This window comes from Sturnira hondurensis, unplaced genomic scaffold (assembly GCF_014824575.4).
Source record: "Sturnira hondurensis isolate 20B ecotype Veracruz unplaced genomic scaffold, ASM1482457v3 Scaffold0010428, whole genome shotgun sequence".
In the NCBI taxonomy this organism is placed as follows: Eukaryota; Metazoa; Chordata; class Mammalia; order Chiroptera; family Phyllostomidae; genus Sturnira; species Sturnira hondurensis.
This window is the reverse complement of record NW_028083059.1, coordinates 19007973-19028623: the sequence shown is the minus strand read 5'-3', so window position 1 is coordinate 19028623 and position 20651 is coordinate 19007973. Positions and strand designations below refer to the sequence as shown.

The following is a 20651-nucleotide window of genomic DNA, read 5'->3' as shown; positions in this document are numbered from 1 at the left end:
CTCAAGTTGCCTGTGTGCATACGTGAGCACACACACAGGTTCACACACACACACAGCCTTCCTTCCTCTATTTGAACACGTTCTGCTCTAACACTAAATCAAGTGACTCAAAAAGGTAGGCATTGCCTTTTCTAAAAATTCGTAACATTTAAATGTATTTATTAATGTGTTTTTAACATAAGCAAATAATCACAGAAAAAATTATTGTTAAAAAAAACTAAAAAATCAGGTTTTTCTTCTTTCAAAGACAATTTGGTATAATTTTCAAATATGTTTTGATTGCTTTGTAAATTATATTCCTGTAAAATGTATAGGATATAGTCTTATCCTATTCTCAAAGTGCAGTTCAGGTCAACAAAGCTTCTTGTGTACATAGTTTAGTACATAATTAATATCAACAATTACAAATTCACATTAAGAATTAGGGATTGATAAATTAAGAAAAAATAACAAATTCCATTGTTCATAGTCTGCTGAAAAGTTTACAACTGTTTGCCTTTTTACTGCAAAAAAATTCAAATTAACTACACTTGGCTTGACAGAAACATGTATATAAACAGCTCATAAAGCGGAAATAAATTATATATTTTATAACAAAATATAAAGCTTAAAATCTATTTATCTATTATGAAATAAATATTATTCTCATAATCAAGCAACAATTTATAGTTTTATTGTTAATTTTATGGCATTAATCATTCCTAGATTTATTTATGTTCAGAATGCTAGTCTAGGTAATTCAAACACAAAGATAAATGTGAGAATTCTTACTCTGCTGAACCTTCTACAAGAACAAAGTCATAAATCATTTATTACATCATAACATAGCAGAACATCTTAAATACAACAATTTTAATATAATATCTATTAAATATAATCCCTGTTAAATATTCTATACATTATTTAATTTTGGTTTCTGGAAATTAACCTCGTTATCACAGATAATTACAAGCCATATATAACTGAAAACTTTAACCATGAATTACAAAACTTTCTTGCAGCCAAAATTTGGACTGCCTAGCAAAAGCACAGTAATTAAATGTACTTTATCTTCCTGCTTAGCCATTGGAGCAGGTGCTAATATACTGTGAAATGATAAAAAAAAAAGCATAGCTATAAAAAGAAAAAGAATAGGTTTAAAGCACAGTGAATCAATAATTCAGCAGTATACCTTTCACCCTCCCAGTTATTCCCATGAAGACAGGGTTTGTGTCATCACGGTCCCAAACATTTACAACAATGTGTTTCACACAGAAGATTTACCACAAATATTTGTCAAAAATGTCATCCAGACAAGAGCCATATGTACGATGACTTGGATATAAAAATGAGTTCCAGTCATCTTTCAGCTTACAGATGTACAATTTTTTTCCTAAGTAACTGAAATGGACAGGATTTACTCAATGACCACTTAAATGATAAAAGTTCTCTCCTATAAAAAAGTAATTATGCTTATGTATTTATCTATGATTTTGTACAATACTAGTTCACATTACTTAAAATTGTAATTGGAATAATATATTGAATTCTTATTTTTATAGCATTTCTCTTTTCTATGCTATCACTATTAAAGGGCAATTTGAGAAGCCTAAAACAAAATTTGTTCCTACTACATATTTAATCTTTTAACACAAAAAGAGACACTTGTAATTAGCTTTTCTAATAAGAAAACAGATTCATTAAAATTTTATCTGAACAAATATCACAGTTATTACTTACCAAGGTCTCTGATTCTCGGTAGTACATTACATGTAAAATGTTTATAAGAAGCTACTTTTCCTTCATAGGAAGAAATCCCCACATGAGATTCATAAATTCGTATACTTCTTGGCTTCTGTGGTCTGGAATGCTTAAACTACAGAGTATAAAGTTAGGGATACAGTTAGAATAGGAATGCAAGTATGACTCAAGCCGATTAAGCATATTGAATGAAAAGGTCAATCAACTCAGACAAAACTCTGGGACTGTTTCCACATTAAAAAAAAAAAGCCTGATTATATTCACTAAATTCTCTTTTGAGAAAAACAAAATCCTTTTTAGAATCATATTAATGAACCTATTTTAAAAGAGCAATCGTGTAATGGCTTATGCCTCACCATTGAGTGAAGATATGTTTTGAGCCTAAGCCGTAGAGAAAACGTAACAGCTGTGAAATGCATACATAATTATTAAATGCCAAGCACTTATCAACAAGCCCCCGTAACCTAAAGGACAGAAAAGTGAGTACAAAGATACCTGAATCTCTTTTTTAAAGGTTTTATTTTACTTATTTTTAGAGAAAGGGGAAGGGAGAAAGAGAGGGAGAGAAACATCAACATGTAGTTGCCTCTCGCACACCCCCAGCCAGGGACCCGGCCACAACCCAGGCATGTACCCCGACTGGGAATTGAAGTGGTGACCCTTTGGATCACAGGCTGGCACGCAATCCACTGAACCACACCAGCCAGCAAGATACCTATAACTCTTGTGAATAAGACAGCCTTAAGAATTACACTAATACATTCGTGAAATGTCTTCACTATTCCTTGTTCTTAAGGACACTAATCCTGCTTCAAATTCATGACAATGCAAATATCACGTCATTGAAGAGCTTTTGATAAATCAGAAAACTTGGTTAAGATTAAAAAAATAATAATCAGTTTCCTTACAGGTCACTATGTAGGGATTTAGTTTTATTTCTCCCCTCAGCCTTAGAAACACATGATTAGAAAAAAATCACTTTTATACTATATTGGCTACAGATAGTAGAATCTGATATATGTATAGCAAATAGATGTAGTATGACATAAAATATTAAACCAGCATTGAAAAGGTAAACATTACCATAAAAGTTATAGAAGTAAAAATTAATTTTCTTAAAAATATTGGAACAAACATTTATTAAAGATTTGTTGTTCTCACTTTATATGTGTGTTCAGGATCCCAGTGTATCCAATCATAAATCACATTATCACCTTCACGAGCCACATACTTCGCCCACGGTGAAATACGATACAAAATCTCTCCACTTTTGCTCTTAATCACTACCTAAAAAGAGAACAAAATGTTATTGTTTTAAAATACTTCAAAACTAAATTAATGTATAATAGTTTATGAGAACTGCTACAAGTCAGAAAAGGAGGAATGGTCATTAAGAATCTAAACTACCATCCAGATGTGTGACCTTAAAGATGTTTTCATGCTATGGATCTTGCTTTCCTCATCTGCTACAGTATATGACCCTTAAAGTAACTTCTATCTAGAATATTTTATGATTCTCTCACAATTTCCATCATTGCAAACCAACCATTAGAGTGGTTAATTAAACTCAGCATACAGTAGATAATAAAAGGCATGAATATTATTTGGGAACTGGAGTCAATAAATCAATCATCAGGAGGAAATAATCCTATCCTATTATAAAAAAGTGACAGGTGAGTTATATCACCATCTCTTTCTTTTACTCCCATAACAATTAATTATAACATTTCAAGAAGCTAAAGGAGAAAAATGGTTTTGATTAATACCCGTATTGTGCACGCACAAACATATACAACACTGAAAATATTTTCTATCCCTTTTTAAATTCTTCTATACCCTATTCCAAGTACGCTTTCCTATATAAAGCCAAACATTTTACCTTTTGGCCATCCACTCCTTTATTTTCCAACAGTATCACTACTGTCATCAATAATAAAAAATAAGAATAAAATGCAAATACAATTTTTACTGAATCCACCTCTTTAGATTTAATATGGAATCTATCAGAAGACTGAATTGATCAACATGTTTACATAAAGAGTAAGCTACATGAACTAAGTGTTTAAGTGATTGAAATTAAAGCTTTTTGAAAAGTTCATTTTTTTCAATTTTTTAACTTATTTATCTTTAGAGGGGAAGGGAAGGAGAGAGGTAGAGAAATATCAAAGTACGCTAAAAGTTCTTTTTAAATTAAACCTTCTAAAAGTAGGTAGAATCTGACCAAAAATGTTCAAATTAGGAGCTGTAACATATCCTCAGCATTGAGAGAGGACATATTCTTCAGTTGCCTTTAACAGAGAAAAGCTCAAGTTTGCATAATTCTTAGTAATTAAATATTTGCATAATGTATTACAATTTAGAAAAGACTTTCATAGTCATATCTCACTTGATTCCAGAGAATTTTTTTATTTTTTTTATTTTAATTGTTGTTCAGTACAGTTTTCTGTCTTTTACTCCCATCCCAACCCACCCACCCAGCTCTCTCCTCCTCCCTCCCATTTCCAACCCCCTTAGTTTTTGTCCATGTGTCTTTTATAGTTGTTCCTGTAAACCCTTCCACTTTTCCCTTGAAATTCCCTCCCCTCTCTCCTCTGGTTACTGTCAGTCTGTTCTCTATTTTTTAGTGTCTTTGGTTATATTTTGCTTGCTTGTTTGTTTTGTTGTTGAGGTTCCCATTAAAGGTGAGATCATACGGCATTTGTCTTTCACCATTTGGCTTATTTCACTTAGCATAATGCTCTCCAATTCCATCCATGCTATCGCAAAGGGTAGAAGCCCCTTCTTTCTTTCTGCTGCATAGAATTCCATTGCATAAATGTAGCATAGATTTTGGATCCATTCATTTACTTACTGATGGGCACCTAGGTTGCTTCCAACTCTTGGCTATCATAAATTGTGCTGCTATGGACATTGGGGTGCATAGTTCTTTTGGATTGGTGCTTCAGGGTTCTTAGGGTATAATCCTAGAAGTGGAATTGCTAGGTCAAAAGGCAGATTCATTTTTAGTTTTCTGAGAAAAATTTCATACTATTTTCCATAATGGTTGTACCAGTCTGCAATCCCACCAACAGTGCACTAGGGTTCCCTTTTCTCCACAACCTCTCCAACACTTGTTGTTTGTTGCTTTGTTTATGATGGCCATTCTGACTAGTGTGAAGTGGTATCTCACTGTGGTTTTAATTTGTGTCTCTCTGATAGCCAGCGATATTGAGCATCTTTTCATGTGTCTCTGGATCCTCTGTATGTCCTCCTTGGAGAAGTGTCTGTTCAAGTCCTTTGCCCATTTTTTAATTGGGTTGCTTGTCTTCTTAGAGTGGAGTTGTATAAATTCTTTATATATTTTGGGGATTAAACTCTTGCCTGAGGTATCATTGGCAAATACATTTTCCCATACAGTTGGTTCTCTTCTGATTCCAGAGAATCTTTGACAAAAACATTAAGTGAGATTATGTCAACTGCCAAAAATCCCAAAGTCACTAAGTGGCAGGGCCAAAAGCTTAACACAGAACTTCTGGTACTCTCTTCCTTTTTTTTAAAGGATTTTTATTTATTTATCTTTAGAGGGGAAGGGAAGGATAGAGGGAGAGAAATATCAATGTATGGTTGTCTCTCACAAATCCCCTGCTGGGAACTGGCCTGCAACCCAGGCATGTGCCCTGACTGGGAATCGAACCGTGATCCTCTGGCTCGCAGGCCCATACTCAATTCACTGAGCTATACCAGCCAGGGCCACTTCCTTATTCTTAACAGACTTCCACAGCACTTCCCTCAGATACATAAATAAATCATAATTTAGATCAATGGATGAGGCAAGTCCATGGTGAAAAAGAATGTCTAACTTACATGAAAACAATTATACTTCCTTCATTAGACCTACCACTTACTGAAGCCAATCATAGCCAAGGGCTGCTGTTAGTTGAGTAATTATCACAAAAACATGAATAAACAAATTCAACCCACTTCTAGAGTATTTTAACCCCCCAAATACCCAAAATATGTCCCTTTTGCCACATGAATTTCTAGTATAATATTCAGGAGTGATAAGTTTGAGAAAAGGACCTTTTGCTCACTCATCAACCCACAATAGGTTATGGGGAAATAAAATACTAAAAAGCAGTTTTCATTGAGTAACATTCTGCCTAATCCACCCATCTATTTTTCCTCTCTTTTGCAAATGGCTCTACAACTCCTCTTATAAATATAAACAAATAAACATAAACATAAATGAATAACTATTCTTGAAGACATCTGTTGGTAGAGAAATATTTGAAATTTAAGAACATGAAGACTTCATGCTAACTATAATTTCCTCATTTTTTGGAATGTTTATCTTGCTATACATATGAAATATCTTCAGAGGCTCCTGAGCTACGGGGGCTTGGAAGAAATAGTCCTTCTAAGAATCTCCTACACTTCTACTTATTTTGCTTAGCATACCAAGAATACATGGCCCTAACTATTCTTGGCAGGGTCTGGTTATATGTAGCAAACAGCCCTGAGAAATTAGATGACTTCCCTGAAGACAAAGAACAAGCTTGATTATTATTTGCTACAGAACAATGCATCCCCCAAGGTGAATATTCCTCAGCTATGAGGCAAATCAACCATGTGAGTAGCATCCATCTGGATCATATAGTTTCAACCCAGTGGGATTTGGAAGGCAAGGAGGACCAATGCAAATATGGTGCTCATACTACTTTCTGTACCATGAGTAATAAAACCATTTGTCTCAGACTCGGGAGTCCTGTGTTTTCTGCCACAATCCATGAAACAGTCACAGGTTAACATAAGTTTGTGGGTAGAATAAAATCAAATCCTACCCCTGACAACAGATTATTTACTCATTCACTGAAAGGCTTCAATATATTTGTTTTCAAAAGTTGTGTTTCTTCATTTCTATTAGTGTTTTCTTCTTTTTTTTTTAATTTTATTTTTTCAATTACAGTTTATGTTCAGTATTGTATATTAGTTTCAGGCATACGGCATACTACTTAGACAATCATATACTTTATAAAGTGGTCTCCCCAATATTTTCAGTACCTACCTGGCACCATGCATAGTTATTACAATATTGTCAACTATATTCCCTGTGTTCTATTTTATATTCCCATGACTACACTGTAAGAATTTATAATTCTTAATCCCTTCACCTTTTGTAGCTAGTCCTCCAATCATCCAGAAACCATCAGTCTATTAGTGTTTTTTATTAGACACATCGATTAGTTATCTCTATCAGTGTTGCTATTTGGAGTGGGCACCTTCAATTATCCAATTTCCTCCATCTACCTTAGTAATAAATTTATAGCCTAGGTCCATAAATATGTACAAAAAAACTTCTCACAAAATCTAGAGTACTTATCTGAGATCATTACATAAAAGGTAAACAAATTTTTCTGCTCCTTAGGCCCCTGAACTTTGGAGGTACCTCTGTGACAGTAGTTTACATTTTCCTAATACACTTGCTTATAATAGACACCTCCCCTTACTTTTGACTTACTACTTCTAGGTGGTTGTGGTATCTAAGGGTATTATAATAAATCTAAATAAATGTAGCATGAGAGACATCCCAATGAGTAAAGAATATAATCTTTTAGGGCATAAATTTGCCTGCAAATTTGTTTATGGGGGAGTGAGAAGAGGGTACTTCACAGATTTTTGCTCTCCTGAGTTCAAATTCAAATGAAAGATTTTTACATGATAAGGCTTTATATCATTTAGTTTACAACCTCAAAATAGCACATGCTATATAGCAAATTGAAAAAGAAGAGCTAGGGTATTTACCTGAAGAAACTCAGAACATTAAATCAAAAAGACATATAAGTCCATATGTCAAAAAGACATATATGTCCATATGTCAAAAAGACATATACCTTCATACATTCATTGCAGTATTATTTACAATAGCTAAGATATGGAAGCAACCTAAGTGTCCACCAACAGATAAAAGGATAAAGAAGTTATGCATATACACAACAGGTGTGATTCAGTCATTAAAGAAAATGAAATCTTGCCATCTGCAACAACACGGAGGGAAGTAGAAGGTACTGTGCTTGAGTGAAATAAGTCAGATGGAGAAGACAAATGCCATGTGATTTCACTTACATGTGGAAATCTAAAAATAAAAGGAAACAAACAAGCAGAACAGAAGCAGACTCATAGACAAAGAGAACATTTTGACAGTCGCCAGATGGGAGAAGGGTTGCAGGGAGGTTGAAATCGTATAGGGATTTAGAAGTACAAATTGGTAATGACAAAATAGTCATATGGATATCAAGTGCAGAACATAAAATATAATCAATAATATTGTAATAAGTATATATATGGTGTCATATGGATACTAGATTTATCTGAGAGGTCACTTACTAAATTATATAATGTCTAGTCACTGACTTGTACACCTGAAAAATATAATATTGCATGTCAACCAAATGTAACTGAAAAATAAAAATATATATTTAAATAAGAAAAAAGAAGAAAGAGCTAGCTTGATTAATCTATCAACAGTAAGAAGTCTCATATCTGATGGGTAGAAGAGTTCATGGGATAATAACAAATTGAAAGTCATATAAGGCTGGTATGAGTCCAAAATAGTATAATAGTTATGAATAGCAATTTGGCAATATGCATCAAATATTATAACAATAGTTCTCAATGACTCAGCAATTTGAATGACAGAAGTTTGTCATGTGGAAATAATCAGAAATGTGCACAAAAAACTTTATCTTTGTCTATTAATTTTAGTGTTACTTTCACTAGCAAAAAGTAAGTGGCTGAATAACATATAGCTGTTAAAAATTAAACTATTGATCTATGCAAGGTGGGGAAAAAGTATATTTTCTGCTGTGTGTACATGAAATATAGAGTTTATTCTGGTATCATTATTTATAAATTACTGTATATTATTTCCCATAGGAACAACTGTAAACCTACTTTTGTCTCACCCTGTATTGAAGGTTGCAATTTTTTTTTTCATTATAAAAAATAATGTCCTGGCTGGTGAAGTTCAGTGGATTGAGCATGGGCTGCTAACCAAAGGGTCGCTAGTTCTATTCCCAGTCAGAGTATATGCTTGGATTGCAGGCCAGGTCCCCAGTGGGGGCCATGTGAGAGGCAACTACACATTGATGTTTCTCATACTCCCTTCCCCTCTCTCTAAAAATAAAGAAATGAAATCGTTTTTAAAAAAGTTAGAAAAATCATGTGCTGCATCTTCCTAATGTAAATGCACACAAACTAAATATTTAAAAAGATAGAAAAAATGTTAAGCTGGTTAGCTATGGATAGAGAGATTTTAATAGCTTCTACTTTCCAGTTGTATGCTTCTACATTGTTATCACTTCATTTCCCTTGTAAGACTTCTATATAATTAGAAAAATATGTATTTTAATAAGGATTGCAAATAGATGGATTAAATAATTGCATACATACTGGGGAGGTGTGCTAAACATCTTACATATATTGTGTACCTTAAATATACTGATAGTGCTAAACATAAAGTTTCAATATATTAAATCACTTTAAACGAATATACTAATGAAATTAATACCATGATGAAAATTTTTTATAGGGCAAAAAGATATTTTGTAAAACTGTAACATTTTGGATGTTAAAAATGTTAATAGGCCCTTTTTTAGTGAAACAAGTGATATCTTTGACTTATAAGAAATTACTATCAAAACCCTGGCTAGCGTAGCTCAGTGGACTGAGCGCGGGCCTGCGAACCACACAATTGCAGTTCAATTCCCAGTCAGGGCACATGCCTGGGTTGCAGGCCAGTTCCCAGCAGGGGACTCATGAGAGGCAACCATACATTGATATTTCTCTCCTTCTCTCCTTCTCTTCCTCTCTAAAGATAAATAAATAAAATATTTTTAAAAAGAAATTACTATCAAAAGACATTATTAAAGAAAAAAAAGTAGATGAAAGAAACTTCTACCCATGCAAAAGTCAAACTGATTGAGTGACACATATGAAGTAAAATTTTATTAATAAAATATCATTTAGAACACAAACATACGCTCTGGTTGGTATGGCTCAGTAGATTAAGTGCCCGTCTGCGAACCAAAGGGTCACTGGTTCGATTGCCAGTCAGGACACACGCCTGTGTTGCAAGCCAGGTCCCCAGTGCAGGGCATGCACAAGTGCAACCATGCATTGATGTTTCTCTCCATCTCTCCCTCCCTCCCCCACCATCTAAAAGTAAATAACTAGATAAAATCTTTAAAAAGCAAAAACTGAAACATACACTACAAGAAATGGTTTGGTAAAATAGTGAAAACAGAAATAAGAATTGTGTGTGTGTATTTACTCATTCTGAGAATATATTTTGAAATGCTTCTTGCCAAAAATATTGCTCCTATGGACTAGAAAATTACTGAGATAAGATGTTCCTTAGATGACCTACAAATTTACATAAAAAGAGTGAATGTATTCAGCTGATTACATGTGTTAGCATACTCTGGAAAATGCCATTGAATGGCACTCTGGGTTTCATGAGTGAACATATAGAATACCAAGGGAGAAGACACAAATATTGAATAATACTGTTCAATTTTCCCAGATTATACTACCCAAATCAGAACTATATGCCTTGAGGATATAACCTTTTCTCAAAAAAATTGCCTGAAGATGGTATAAAATATATATTAATAAAGACAAATACTTAATGAGGTACAGGTTAAAGTAAGTAACCAAGTAAAGTCATTTCCAGTTTATAAAATAATATAAATCTTTTAAATTACCTCTAAGTTATACAATATACCTCCTCTTTTAATTACCTCTAGGTTATATTATATAATTGATATATATAAATACACATAAATATATAAGTATATAAAATATTCAATATAACTGACAATATATATAAATATATAACATATACAACAATGGGTACAGCCATACCGATGTGCAATGTGAATAAAAATATTCTGACTGTATGTATAAAATGTGACTGAAATATATCTATATCTACATACATACATTTAAAGAGAGAAGAAACATAAACACATACATATAGAACATATTACAATTTATCTTAAGTGATACTTAGAAAAGTGTGGAACAAAAGTAAAGTGTTAGAAAAAAGTAATCCAAAGTTGATAATTAAATAGGAAAATTATGATATTCTTGAGAATTTTGTGATTCTACCAATGACTAGAATTTTGAAGAAATAAATGTGCTTTTAATATTTGCAAATACCACAGAGTAAAATTATTTAAAATGCATAGATATAATGAAAACTAACATAACAATATAATTTTTAAAAAACTCTTAAGTCTCATTTTAATTAAACTAAAATTACTATTACTATACTGTGTAAAAACAATGGACCTATGAGTATACATTTGTTCATAGTTTTGTTTGTTATCCTTGCTTAAACCTATCTTAAGGTTAGGTAAGGTTATAGAAGAAAGAAATCTCTGTCATTTGGAGAGAAGGAAAACTGGCCCCTCAGATATCTATATCCTGTTCCCTAAAATCTGTGAATGATATTTTACATGAAATAATGTATCTTTGCAGATGTTTATAAAAGTAAGGACCTTAAAATGGAGAGATTTTACACATTATCCAGGAGAGCAATCACACATCTCCTTATGGTGGAAGGAAGACGGGTATTTTAAACAGAGAGGACAAAGCAAGGCAGCCAAGTAAGGATGTGACAGCCAACAACCAAGACAAGCTGGAAGGGGTAAGGAACAGATTCTCCCTCACAGAGACAGCACGTCCCTGCCAACACCTTAACCTCAACCCAGTTACACTGCCTGTTAACTTCTGGCCTCCAAAACCGTGAGAGAACAAACTTCTGCTGCTCAAAGCCCCCAGATTTGTGCAGCACTCATTGGAAACTAATACAACACACAGGAAAAAATGGAGTCAATCACTTTCTAAGATTAAACAAAATGTATTTAAATTTAGTCCAGGTTTGTCAGTGCCAGAAAGAGTTAAAAAATAAAGTTACCTTAATGAGTAGTTTAAACTCACATTTTAATCTCTTATTAACTTCCTACTCCCCAAAAGTAGACAAACCTACACCAGCATACTTCCGTGACCTTCACTAAACAAGTCTCCCTGGTGATTCTAAGAAAAAGCAAACTCCTTCAGAATAAATGTGTTGCTGAACTTTAGTATTGATAGGAGAAGCCTTCAAAAAAAGTGAATTTGTAATGTGAGTTTTTATTGCTAGCCTACTGCTATGAAGTTATTCTCAGAGATTGAACAAAAACAATCACTCTTTACAGGATGCAAATAAAAGCTCTAAATTTACCATAGGGAAAAAGCTAAGGGATTATTTTTATACCCAGTACCTGACATACTTGCTTTATTATACAGAGATGAAACTATTTCAACAAATCAATTATCAGCTGGCAAAACAATTAATTATAATAATGCTTACTGAAAAAATTACATTCTAAATTTTCAAATTATAAATATCAGGAGCACTATCTGACATTAAAGATTATTTCATTGTGAACTTCAAGTTACTGGTGGTTTTTAGAATTATGAGGGAAGAAACTAAGACACCAATAAAAGTATCAAGGACGTTTTTTAATAATAATAGGCCAATATGTAAATGACCATTGTGTAGATTAACTTTGATAAAACTCTACTTAATTTTTTAAAATACTTTATTTTTAGAGAGAGGGAAAGGGAAGGGGAAAGAGAGGGAGAGAAACATGAATGTGTGGTTGCCTCTCACACACCTCCTACTGGGTGCCCAATCTGGCCCCAAACCCAGGCATGTGTCCTGACTGGGAATTGAACCAGTGACCCTTTGGTTTGTGGTCCAGTGCTCAGTCCACTGAGCTACACCAGCCAGGGTAAACTCTACATAATTGATTAGTAAAATTAGATAAATTAGGGTTATATATGAGCTATACTTGATATTACCATTGTTTATGTTAAGTATCAACTTCTGTTTTGTAAGTTTTCAAAATTTTCTCTAAGTTTTATCTGGATATCAAAGTCCATACATTTTCGGGGTCCCCATTTTTATCTCATAATTTTCAATTAATCAAACAACCTCACACAGGCCAGGTGCATATAGAGTCATCACTGAAAACTGTCATGTCTTTGTGACACAATCTAGGATATTCAGGGATTGAGGTGGGCGGAAAACAGATTAAACATTAGATTAAGTCACTTAAACTCTTATGTTACACAGCACTGAATACCATACAAGGAAAAGAAAAGGTGATATCCTTTCTAGTAGCTTAAATAAGAAAAAGATAGAAATCAGTTGAACTTCAAAAGAAATAATCTATTAATAAATTTTCATTGGCTCCCATTATTTTAGCTTTGCATAGGATTTCTTATTTTGAAACACGCTATCGTGATGATGCTCTAACCAACTGAGCTCAGAACATCATATCAGTGTGTGAGAGAAACATCTACTGGTTGCCTCTCACACCCCTGCAACCAGGGACCTGGTCCTCAACCCAGGCATTCCCCTGACTGGGAATCGAACCAGCCACCCTCTGATTCATAGGTTGGTGCTCAATCCACTGAGCCAGACCAGTCAGGGCAGAAGAATTTATGTGTACAACCCATGGACATGAACTAAGGGATGGGGAATGTGGGGGTGGGGTGGGGGGATACAGGTGGGAGGGGGGTACAGGGCAGAGGGGAATAAAGGAGGGAAATGGGACAACTGTAATAGTGTAATCAATAAAATATATTTTTAAAAAAGATTTTTAAAAGGGAAAGGAAAACCTACACAAACAAAACTACATTTTAGGGTAGCAGAACTCTACCCAAGCTCTAGAGAAGCAACGTGCCAGACTGACTGGGATCAAATCCCAGTCCTAGTGTTTACTAGCTGTATGACCTTGGACAAGCGACTTACCATTCTGTGCTTCAGTTTTAATAGGGCAAAGCCCCTTCCTCAGGTCCTCTTTGCCAGAGCTAGCTGGACCCCACAGAATATGACTGACCCTAATTGGTTTATAAGCCTTTATCCTTAGGACTAGAAAATTACTAGAACTGCCCTGAAGGACATTAGGCTCCAGGAACTTACAAGTCACAGCCCAGCTGAAACACCATGCTCTACAACCACCCCATTACCCCATGAAAGCCTAAAGCCCTAACCCCTCCAGACTGGTGCATATCCCTGAAACTAGTCCTTTCCCACCCTTGGGAAAGTAAAAATAAAACCTTTAGTTTCTGCAAAACAAAACAGAACGAAACAGAGCAACAACAACAAAAAAACCATGCTATCACAATTCCATTTTTAAAAATATGAAACAAAATTTTTTCAAAGGTTACCTCCAATAACAGCTTGAGAGGGAATAAAGGATTTCTCTAACAGAAATGAAGCCACTAACAAAAATCTTTCACTGAAAGAAAAGATTAAGCATATCTGCTATGAAAAATAAGTTTGCAATGTGACAAAAAAAGAGTACCAGATTATATTATATTAAACTTTGGAATAAAGGACACCAATGCAAAGTAGAAGAGATGATTTTTGAAGTATAATACTCATAGCTACTTTGCTCCTGATTTAACACCAATTATAGAATTAGAGATAGAAACATCCCTTTCTGTAATACACATGGGAGAGAAGAAACTGCAGAATACTGTCAAACAGAAACAAATGGAAATCAGTGGTTGCTTCTTATTCTAAAAGTAGGTTTTTATTTAGAATAATTTAGAGAGATGCTCCTATAGCTACAAAAAGGAACTTTACCTCCAAAACTTTTCACTGTTTTCCACAATTTTCTAGTTTCAGCAATATAACTATAATATTTTTCCTGTTACTATCTTTTGATGGAGACAAATCTTTAAAGAAATAAAAAAAACCCCAACTAAGTAGAACTGATAAAGTGTTTGCTTCATTTCAAGTACATTACCTGAACAAAAACCTTACAAAGAGAGGTCACCGCAAAAAGACAAAAATTCAAAGGGATTATGCGAGGTATAGCTAGCAAGCATTGAAAACAAAATCCCTGAGCAAGTGAGAAAATTACTGCAAAGTGAAAAGAATAGGAACAATGCTGAAATGTTGTAATTGAGTAAAGATTGATTAGGTGTCTTAGACAAGAAAACAAATGAATTACACATGATATAAAAATATAGGATTTAAACTTCCAAGATACTGAAAGATCAATATAGTAATAAAAGAGAGAGCTATGAAAGGGAGGGGGGGATCAGCTGAGTTTTCATTACGGAAAAAGTGTGCTTCAAAGAGATTCATCCATGCGCAGTGAAGGCTAGAATTCTATTAAGTAAACAGAGTTATAATTTGGTATTATGTCAATAAAAAATGCACAAAGTATTTTCAGAAGTGCTAGGATGAAGGTGGTACTATACAGTAAAATGACTTAAAACTCTTCAAAATATTTCACTAAGTATAATTACAAACGTCTATTTGGTGAGAAATCAAATCATTTGAAGAAAAGAACATAATTTCTGAGCAATCACTCTTAATGCTATTGCAATGAAATAAATTATAAAATGTGGGGGAAGAAATAATTTAGTTCTTAGATGAAATCCAGAGACATTCTAAAACCTAGATACAGAATACATAATTCTAAAAATCATAAGATCTTTTGTGAAAACATTAATTACATATTTAACACACATCTAGACTGATATCTCTCAGAATATAACTACTAACTATAAAGAAAACAGTTAATGATGAAAAGAATTCTTCCTAATAATTAAATATTAAGGGAAAGAAAACTACAAATAGGTATGTATAAATATTGATAAGGAGTAAGTAAGTACAACCATCAAAAAATGAAGAACATAATGAAACAGAAACTATAATAAGAAATAGGTAATGACTACATGTGACTCAAAATATGTATTTGAGTAATTTCTTGTCAACTGACTTCTATAGCATAAAAAGTGGTCAAAAATTAAAGTGGTCCTTCTGAGATGTGCTCAAGCGCTGGAGGTAGAGACAGTGATGATGGGAAGACGCAGTGGTATATAACAGGAGTCTTCACAGCGGAGCTGTTTACTTTAAGCCTCCCTAGTTCAGGTGTATTTAAATTATTGAATATAGATAGTTCCATCTTACGTAGATAGCACAGGCACAAGACAGCCGATGAGTGTTGATCTCCAAGTCTGACAAGTTTGAGAAGTAAGAAAATTTCGACAATGTACTTTACACAGCACGAGTCAGAGAATTACCCACCTGACTTCTGTGTGAGACTCACGGAGTATCTGTGTGGTGAGATGCAGTGACATGTGGCTAACTGAGTCGCTCGGGGAAATTTATGGCTATTGGCATATTAGGATGGGTAAAAATAAACAGACTGAAGAGTAATAAAAAAAACCTTTAAATTGAAGGGGGTTAAATGTTAAAAATGGCATTTAACATACATTTAACGGTGCTACTCACTAAAAGAATTCAGGTGAAATGTAAATATTTAAATCATAAAAAGCTTATATAGTATTATATGTACTTTACCACAAAGGTTATGTCCTGTAGGCATACCTGTATTCATTACTATCTGAAGGCACACTTGGTCAAAGGACAAATACTTCTATTAAGCATATCCAAAAAGAACACTCACCTAAACAGACATACTGTATAATTTTCTTTCTTCTCCTGGTAGAGTATTAAAAGATCAAATACTAAATAAAACCTGTCTTTAAAAAATAACTGATGCCTACATAATTTGAAAAAAAAGCATGCAATACTGTTATTACAAAAAATACTTCTAAGGAAAAATGAAAGCATTCAATTTTCCAGACTTTATAATTATATTTAAAATCTACTATGCCCACATTGAAGGACAAAAGAATAAACATTATAAAATAAGTGCAAGATATTTCACAGTACATGAATATAAAAAAAGAAAATCTGCTAATATATTTAAAGTATTTCCAGAATGAATGTTCAAATAAAGGGATCAATCAGGGAACAAATATTTATGGGCAGTCTAATTTTCTAGACACCTGTGATTCACTTCTATAAGCACTAAAACATAAAGAGGAAAATAACAATTTTTATAGTCATCTTTCTAAATTGTATTATACTGTCCCCTTGGCTTTACCAGAGGGATTTAAATACTTGAAATTGATTTGTGTACGCTGAACTGTAACATGTTTGGAATATGAATATTTTCTTCCTGTTTTTGGTAAAGAGAATAGTAGCCATTTATACATATGTGTTTTGGGCAGCAGTTTTCAACCCTGGATGTGCAATGAGAACTAGATGGGGAACGTTTTAAAACCAAGATCCCTGAGCCCCATTTCTGTCCTCTGCCACAACCCTGCCTGTCACCCTTGATTCTGATTCTGTAGTTTGCAGTCTGGTGCCTTAGGAGATATAAGCTAGACCTGAGAAAGCAGAAGACAAAATAGCTACAGGGACCAGTGTTCCAGTAATAAAATACCAGATTTTTATTTTTAATAAAATTATCATGGAGGAAAGAAAACACCAGCATTATAAGATATGCATTTTCTAAACCTTGATAATAATAAATACCTGCACAAATGATAAAAAATACTTTGCAATGAAATTTGTTTTAATCTCTACTTTGGATTTTTAACTTAGTTCTTATTCAGTAATAATTTACAATTATTCTTATTTCTTCATAGTCTAATGCCCTTACCAATTTATTATTCTCAAGCACTTAGTAAACTTTATGTTACTTCAATTACTAATGATACCTATCTTGGCTCCAAATTTATTAATTTGTGGTCCTGAGTATACCCATGAACATTCTCACAAAATTTACTTACGGAAAGCTTCCCACTGTGCTTAGGAATGCCTTCCTAAAAGGGTCTGATCAATCTATTCAAGTTTTTGATCTTACCCTGTAGTGCTAACCCATCAGTTAAAATATATTTCACAATTTCTGTATTATAAATCATTTTACAAAACAATATTTATCATTGCTACTTTAAATGTCATTACTAGAAGTGGATGATTTTCTTTTCAATATTGTTTTTAAGAACTCCATTTATAATTTTAACTAAAAGTTGTCATTGAGCCCTGGCTGGTGTAGCTCAGTGGATTGAGCACGGGCCTGTGAAGCAAAAGGTTGCTGGTTTGATTCCAACTCAGGGCACATGCCTGGGTTGCAGGCCAGGTCCCCAGTACGGGACTCATGAGAGGCAACCACACATTAATGTTTCCCACTCTTTCTCCTTCCCTTCCCCTCTCTCTAAAAATATATATAAAAAATTTTTTTAAGTTGTAGTTGATATTGGCTTTTCAATCAGTCAAACAACTTTATGGCATTCTTTCCTATAACAAACAGAGAGACTACAAAGCTTAAAATCATAATGTTCACATCCTTGGCACCCAGGTTTCTGCACCTGGTAGATGAACCCATATAAGATACAGAAGGAAGAAACTAGTGCATGTGGTAAATCATACAGAGATCAACATTTTTGGCATAAGGACCTTGAATAATGTTTAATCAAATAAAATGTCATTATCTCCATAAGCATAAACAATGCAAAACTCAACAATAATAAATGACATGTCACAAATAATTAGCTCACACACTTACAATTTCCATTTGTACTTCCTTATACACAATTACATATATACTCAGAATCAACTTTTTCAGGAGAGATAAGGACACACAAAAAAGGGTTTTGCATTAGGAAAATTCTTTTCTCCCTGAAGGTGGTTTCAAAGTTGCAATTTCAAAATTTAAGTTTTACATACAGATTTGATATGATTATCATATAAAAAGAAATGGATGCTGGCAATACATAGTAATCCTCAGAGAGCAGGAAGAAGATTGGAGGGACAAGGATAGTCTGTACCTAAACTCTTTTTTGGTAGTTTAGGTCTGTACCGAAACTATTTGGGGTGCTAAACTGGTATTTGAAGATGTTTTAACCTCAAGTGGGACATGATTTGAAGACAACGCATGAAAATGGGAATATGAGAGACTACAGAGTCAAAGTAATATTGGGAAAAAAAGAAGTGAAGTAAACCGGCTCAGATAAAAAATTGTAGGTAGAATCTGGAAACTGGAGGCCTAAAGAATTGGAGGAGAATAGACCAGATTCTATTGGGCAGCCAGATTCTGCTGGGCAGCCCTGGCCAGCTACCTGAGTTGGTCCCTGCTTTGCCAAGGTTGGAGGTTTGGTCCATGGCCAGGGAAAATACAAGAATCAACCAATGAATGCATGAATAAATGAATAAATGAAACAACAAAGAAAGCAGTCTCTCTCTCTCATTCTTTTCCCCCTCCAAAATCAAGAAAAACTTTTAAAAAAATTTTAAAAATTAACCAATGAATGCATAAATAAGCGGAGCAACCAATTGATGTTTCTCTTTCTCTTCCACTCTCTCTGTGTATCTAAAATCAATAAATCAAAAGAAAAAACAGTTGGGCAAAAATAAAACTCTCCTAAAAAGTGACAACAAAGTGCCAACACTATGAAGACAAACAATATGGATATAAATTGGGGCCTAAAATTGGGACAAAAAAACTTTGGAAAGAAAAAGAAAATACCTACAGCATTAATTTCTTCAGATTTTAAAGTTACTTTTGATATAATTATTAATTTAAAAGTGAGGTCATATCTTAGAAACAAATGGCAAAGGCTGCTGCTTAGCTGAGAAACAACTGTTTATGAAACAGCTATGTAGTTGTTTTCCCAAGAAAGAAGCATGCTTGTAGCATTAGCTTACATTTGTCTCAACCATCAACCAAATATTTATTACAAGTACGCACAGTAAAATTACCTATTTGCCAGAAATAATGTTTCAAGATTTACAGGTGAGTGAAGTGTTACTTTCATCTTTAAATCACATAATTCATTTGAAAGAATAGTGAAAATATTCACATGGACAGGGATTTTCAAAAATCATCCACTGTACAAGACATCATAGATTCTTTCCTTAGTATTATCACTCAGACTTCTCAAAATGACTTTAAATGTGACTTTCTAAGTAAATAACATACAATTAATTGGCCATCTTAAATTAACAATACAAAGTATAATGATTAGGTAAATATATTTTAATATAAATAAGCAAATGCCAATGATATAGGCAACAAACAAAAGGTGCTACTTGCATATTCTTCAAATTATTTCATCTCATTACATTCTAATTTGTATATAAGTAAGGCCTTTCCTGAGAGTTGTTTTTCCCTTAAATTCAGAGGCAGTTCACAACCATGTTTCATAATAACCATGCACATGCACGAGGACATACTGTTCTTGTACGGACCATTTAGATTTTGCAGGCTGAAGTAGTGTTTTCAGCCCCTTAGAAATACTATTTAAGTAATTAAGTTCTTAAAGTAATTTATGAAAATTAAACAAATGAAACTACTACATTGATGTTCCATGTGACTTTATAAAGCAAAAGAACCAATTGACTCTTGTACATATTTTCCTTTTTTATTATATTTCAGTAGTCTTATTGCAACATGGTCATGTTAACCAAAAAATCTTTAAATCTGAAGTATTTCTTCATATTCTGTAGGCTAAGTTACAAAAGAGTACACTATACACATTCTACCAAGACACTCAATACTGTTGAACAATTTATAGCTAATTCAGAACACTTCCACTCCAGGATGCAGGCGGCAGGACAATAGAAATAGAAAATGTTCTTTAAGCAATAATAATGAAGGTGGAATCCTGATCCTAATACTCAATAAATCACAAAATTTTTACAAAATTATTTTAGCTATTAAAAGAAAAATATTTATGTGATGAACATTAATTATACTAGCAAGTTTTCATTTCTTTTAATAATAGTTATACCAAAGTAGAATACTTAGAAGGAATATATACATATATTTGTTTTATATATATCTATATATTAAATATGTTTTTGTATTAACACATATAAATACATATCAGATATTTGTATATTGGATATTTACATATAACTATATATTAATATGCAATACATTACAATAATATATATTGTGTATATGTAAGTATATTACATGCTATGCATATATTATGTTATATATTGA

The 20651-nt window shown here is 33.3% G+C and overlaps 1 protein-coding gene across 1 annotated transcript in view; it reads right to left on the bottom strand.

Moving 5' to 3' along the window:
* GBE1 (1,4-alpha-glucan branching enzyme 1) overlaps nt 1–20651 on the bottom strand; it is a 277752-nt gene that overhangs the window by 134682 nt on the left and 122419 nt on the right. Inside the window, exons 4-5 of the mRNA XM_037059023.1 lie at nt 2902–3027; nt 1720–1855 (exon numbers count right to left, since the gene is read on the bottom strand). Of these exons, the coding sequence (XP_036914918.1) occupies nt 1720–1855; nt 2902–3027 (262 nt within the window). The remainder of the gene's footprint in view (nt 1–1719; nt 1856–2901; nt 3028–20651) is intronic.